At 35.2% G+C, this 6,214-nt stretch overlaps 1 protein-coding gene across 2 annotated transcripts in view; it reads left to right on the plus strand.

Annotated features, from left to right (window-relative positions):
• Positions 1-211: 211 nt before the first annotated feature.
• Positions 212-6,214, plus strand: part of LOC135220851 (protein DENND6A-like) — an 89,807-nt gene continuing 83,804 nt past the window's right edge. For both annotated transcript variants that reach the window (XM_064258417.1, XM_064258418.1), the window contains exon 1: positions 212-469. In XM_064258417.1, coding sequence (XP_064114487.1) covers positions 356-469 — 114 coding nt within the window. In that variant the 5' untranslated portion in view covers positions 212-355. The remainder of the gene's footprint in view (positions 470-6,214) is intronic.

Raw genomic sequence — 6,214 nt, forward strand, 5'->3', positions numbered from 1 at the left:
TCTTTTACAGATAATACAACTTATTTATTATATAATAATTGTGTATTTTGGTCATACAATAGTCATGCACGACTCTGTGAATTTCTCAGCAGTAATATAATTGTAGCAATAATTTTGCCGCAAATATTTAACAACGTTGATAAAAGTAGCCAAGCTTAGCGATAGGTGGGGGCGGGGGCTGTCTTTAATTTAGCTACTTTAGCGAGCGGGAGGGAACGAAGTGGGTGTCATCCCTGGCAGAGACAGAAGCCATCAGTAGTGGTTTGTTTACAGTGAGAGTTCCAAGGGTTGAAGTGTCTGAGAAGTCTCTAATTCCATATTAGAAAGTGAACACGTAATTAAAATCTTGGACAGAATGCCGCCGAATGACGAAAAGGACGTGCCAATGATACCTTGGGACAATTTCAGCAATTGGGTGCATGCGATATGTGTCGTTACCTTCGATTTGGAGCTTGGCCAAGCTATGGAGGTAGGTAGCTAGTAGTAGTATAATGTGAAGGCGTTTTAATCACAATGCGAGATGAAAAGAAAAAAAAGGCAGTTGCTTTGTCCATTGTCTATGTAGGTGGATCAGTAATCGTGTTTAGTTAAGAATGAATTGGGAATTTTAATGCTGAATCTGGAATTTTTTCCTTGGCTTTACAGTTCAAGATGAACGATAGACTAGGCTGGTTTTCATTAAGTAGGTAGGAGGTAGGTAGTCTAACCCAGACTAACCTTAGTAGCCTTATGTTGGGAGGTGAAACAAGACTAGGCTTATCATTGCCGTCATTATTGTATGGTGGGAGTTGTCATTCTGGGTAACAGGTAAGCTAAAGAAGCACAAGGCAGTAGGTACTACTAGCTAGTCACTTAGCCTTGGCCAAGTTAGGGATAGGGAGCTAGCTGAAGCAAAACCTGTGAAAGCAGTTTTAGTATGATGACAGGTTAAGGTAGTCGGCCAGGTAGGTAGTCCCTCTCCCTATACAAGATACCTATAGGCTAGGTGAATCGTAACCATAGCCTAGGTTCTGCCAAAAAAAGAACTTGACCTTTCCTAGAACGCCATGTCCTGACTTAACCAGAACTTAGGTTTACTACCTTCCTAACCTGATTTAGGTAAGGCACCGGGCCTTGACCTGACCAGGGGTGCTTTACACTGAACGTCGAAAACATGGTCTAAACTTTAGCTTGGAGGTAGTGTTGGAGCCTGCCTGCCCCTTTTGTTTTGAAAACCACCCCTATATTTTTATGGGGGCTTATTAGGCTACTATGCTTTTCCAATTATTAATGTTGCTGCAAACCATTCATTTTTATGTTTCCTTGGCCAACTTTATTAAAAAAATGTATGGAAAATACCAGTAGGAAACCACGGTGGATTAGGGAATGAGATTGGCAAAATCAAGTGAATTTCAAGATAGAAATGGTAAAAAATGCATAAAGCTCCGGTTAAGCGGTAAAGAAACACAACAGTTCCTGTCAGTAATCATTATCGATTAATACAAAGGCAGTTATGAAACAATGCCAGATTTAAGGGGCTCCACATGGTCGCATGCCCCCCCCCACATTTTTTGTTTGTTATTAATTTATAAGGTATTCAGTTTATTAATTTATAGGGGTATTCAGTTTAACTTTACTTTGTTACTTCAGAATGTTTATTTAATTCATGTCTATTATCCCTTTTTTGCAACCAAATTTTCCCCCCAAAATTACAGATGTTTCTGAAGTACTTACGAGCAGACGACGGCAAAATGACTCATCGTTGCCAATCTATTGGAGCTTCACACATACGTCGATGCATTTACAAACTGTTTCCATGAATTCTAGTTGTCATAGTAATGCAGTAATGATAAAATTGCTGTAATATGTATATATACTACAAATAGATACATTAATTTCACATATTTCCCTGGTTTTGTGTAAGTTTTATACCCAGTTTGGAGGGTGAACACATACCAATTGGCAACACTGATAAACGTACTGTTGATATTTGAGTTAGGAATCTAGTTACTTTTTCAACAACGAATATTTTCAAATTAATAATCATGAATAAGTAAAAATATTTATGCAATTCATGACCTTATACTGCCGTTTAACTGTTTATTTAAATAATTATCTAGTGCACGCTTGTTCTTCTTTTTCTTCTACTAAAAATAGTAGTTCCCTTGGATAAGTAGTGGTTGGAAGTCTGTGTTTAAGATTGTTGTGATGAAAGTGCCCCAGCATCTATGGGTACAAGTGGTGTGTGGATTTAGCACAGGAAATGGGAAGTTTGTTGACACAAGCGACTCTGCAAAAATCGAGATGGCGTCAATCTTCGAAACATTTTTGAGTTGTAAGTAAAATTTTTCGAGAAGTTATGTGGAGTCACGCTCGCTCTCTCGCACATGCGTGTGTTGTTCACGTCTTCAATTACCAGGTGCGACCTGTGTAATCTTAAAATATGGCCCTAATTTCTAACTTTGGAGAAAATACTTCAAAAGGAGAGTAGAGGTATCGAGCTGTTCCTCTCACCACCAACAACTCATGACTGATGACCATCTCTGGTGTCAGGACGTGTTAAAGTACTTTTTCGGAGGGTGGCCACAAATGCGGTAGGTAGTGGGCTGGCCAGTCCAGTCGGTTGTTTACCCAATTGCATAAGGGAAACCTTTGCTATGAGCAGTCAGGGTACTTTAAGAACTGAATTGTAATGCAAGTACTATAAAAAGATACCCCGATGAAGGTACTGTATGTAGCTCAGTTATTAAATTTCAGGATTTAGTGTTATCCTATTTCCTGTTGAGTATTTTTCAGAAAGTAAATTTAAATAATTTTCCAAAGCATTAAAAAAAATAACCATCACAATATTTGTTACATTAGCCACTTGAAGTGTGATAAAAAAAAATTGTGAATAGCTTAGTCAGGCATTCTGTATTCCTCTTTATATCAGAGATGGGATGCTACATGATTTGGAGCTAAGTATTAACACTAGCTCTAGTAGAAGTATATTAACATGTAGGCATATTTATTTATTGATAGGCTGCATACTTATTGGCTTTAAAAATGTTGTCAGGTCTGTTTACTTTATTTATACTGAATTTAACAGTACGTATTAGTACGTACTATAGCTGGTTTACTTAAGGTAGATTCTTGGGTGAGCCCTATACCTGCGAGATGTTTGTTTGCCAGCTGTTGATTGGCTGGGAGCTGCCTACCTCCCGGTACCAGCCAATCAGCGGCCGCCAAACAAACGTCTCTTAAGCATAGGGCTCATCCAAGAATCTGCCTTAAGTGAACCAGCTATAGTATTACCTTCGACTAAACTCAAATGTAACCTTTGACTTTATGCATACTTTTGGCATTGGTTGAAAAGCATATCTTCTAATGCTTCAAGAAAGCTAGATAATAATTGAAAGTCCAGTACTTAACAATATATCAAATAATAATGTCAGGAAATTAGGCATCTAGCATTAGCAAAATTAGTGAACTCAGTGCTACACTTTTAAGTACGTACTATATTGTTTTCGTGTCAATGTTTGGAGCATCTTGGGAAATGTACCATCTGAAAAACACTTACTGAAATATTGAGGTATATCAAGTTTCAAAACAATGAAGGTTTGTAGGTCATTATCCATGTATCTTATTTGCATAGGGAACTAACACTGATATGGTGTCATCAGTTCTGGATTTACTGCTTTCTGTTCAGTACTTGAAGTTTTACTTGTCAGTATCCTTACTCTACTAGGATTCTTTGATGCCTCTGCCATTACTAGATTAGAAGCCTAAACTAGAACATCTTTCCACTGCTGTGAATGGGAGCTATTGTAGTTTTTGTTGTTTTCTTGAAGCTCCATAACAATATTTGTCTTTGTTATATTTGGGTATCATACTTTAGATTCTATTTATCAGTATCTGCTGTATTTTTTGTATCAATTTACTATTACTTTCTTCATTTCCCCAGCTGAGTTACTTCTTAAAGTGTGCCTTTTGTTTCCAACTGGAAATGGCATTAAAGGTTCTTTACAACATTCCATTGTACTCCAGCTGCAATGCTTTTTAACTTTGACTTGGTTGGTGTTCTTTTAGAGTCATCTTTTTAAGAGTTTAGAAATGTGAACCATTGGTCTTATTAAGTTCTTCACGGTAGTGATCTCTTATGTTTAGTTTTGAATTTGCTAGTAAATCAGACAACGAGTAAATTCTGTTAATTTTTTACAAAAATGCATCAATTTGCAAATTGTTATTGGTGTCCAGAAATGAACTATATAGCCTAAGGAACATACAATTTTGTCTAAAACGAAAATTTTTATGAAAATACAATGATGCTAGAAATAAGTACAAAAGTAATAATTATTAAATAAATACAGGGCAATTAGCATTTTCAACATCTAGAGCTTGCAATTCAGGTTCATGACATTTTGTGGTTTTTTAAAGAATGTGTGAGTATTAATCTTATGTTTCTAACTAGTCAGAAGCATAGACTAATAGTATCATGAAAGTAATCTTTAAAAAGTGAACATGATAGCAAGATTTTCCAGTAAATTTTGGATATAGTGTATATTCATTATATACATATATATATAATATATATATATATATATATATATATATATATATAGCATATATAAGTCATCTTAAAAAAGTGAACATGATAGCAAGATTTTCCAGTACATTTTGATATATAGTGTGTATTCAGTATTAAATAATATAATATACTTAAATATATTCTTATACATTATATATATATATATCATATGTATTTAGTATATATAGACTATGTATTTCACTTGTGGAGGACTCCAGTGGGATCTTGGATTAGTATTTGAAATGTATAAACAACTCGGATAAAATACTACAAGTATCCAGTATACTGTCCTATATTATTATGTTTTAAGACTCTCTTCGACTTTGGAAGTGAATCTGGTTCAAAGCAGAATCCAGGGAAGAGTTCTCTGGATCCTGGTTGAAAGAAAATAAGCACCTATGGAAAGTAAGTGGAGGCTCTTAGTTTAGGTAGTATCAGGATAAGCTGTCTTGTAGCCTTATATATATATATTATATATATATATATATAATATATATATATATATATATATATATCTTATTTATTTACCTCAGATACTTAAGCACTGAAAGGATTTACTGAGACAGTGGAAGATATGTCTTCACATTTCACTTGTAATTAGGTCTTTTTACGCCGTGTTGTTTTTGTTTTGCCTTAACTTTAGACAGCTACAAGTCATTTAGCTCATACATAGCAAATTCTCTTGTTACTTAAATTCATCGCGTGTTCTTCGTGACACAGGATGTTTCATAGATTGAGAATCTATGAGAGAGTCATCGCTTTCGTATCATTCGCAGTAGGTAATTGTTTGTATGCAGTATTATGGAACGTTGTGTTGCCCTTGTCAAAAGTGCCTCCGCAATTAACGTTTATACAACTATAAATTCAAAAGACCGATAGTTGCTATTCACGAGAAATCTCTCATTTAATATCAAGTGTAGTTCTTTGATGATACTAATTGTCTGTTGGAATACGAAACATAATGGTGATTAAACTTTGTTCATAGTTGACTTTAGTTGGAAAGGAGATCCTGAGTTGCATGATTCTGCGTGGATTCTTAGATTTCGTGAACATTATGTATTCGAGTTAATTAATGCTTTGATCTTATTGAGCCGGATTTGGTAGCAAGTGTTTGCTGTTGAAACGCTGGCTTTCATCTTTAATACTCTCTCTATTAGCTTTTTTTTTCTTCTTAGAAATCATTAGCTTAAATGCTTTAGTAAAGAGTTTATTATATTGTATTGTTATTCCATTGTCTAGGTTATATAATTGTAAAACCTTCTTTCATTGGAGATCTCTTGGCTTTGAAGTAACATCAAGGAGTTAGGAAGACCCCATATTGGCTACTTTTGATGTAGAGTAAACATGAAGTTCATTTGTTTGTGCCACGAGGCATCCCAGGTGGTCACCCGAATCTCAAGCCTTATTTGAAATCAATGAAATGAATGCCTTTCATCTTAGAAATTTTTGTGTTTAGATGGCAGGTTACAGTTGATTTTTATAGCTTATACATGTGTATATAATGTGATGTTAATTCCCGATATTTCTATGGAAAGTTCCTGGTGTTAGAATGCTGTGCACCGTAGATGGAATATTTTAATTTAGGCCGTTATTACTGTAAGGTCGTTTGGGTACAGTATTGGTGAAAGGAAGCTTTTATGGTTCACATGATGTCCTTTTGCAGTTCCC

Source organism: Macrobrachium nipponense, chromosome 2 (genome assembly GCF_015104395.2).
Source record: "Macrobrachium nipponense isolate FS-2020 chromosome 2, ASM1510439v2, whole genome shotgun sequence".
Taxonomy (NCBI): domain Eukaryota; kingdom Metazoa; phylum Arthropoda; class Malacostraca; order Decapoda; family Palaemonidae; genus Macrobrachium; species Macrobrachium nipponense.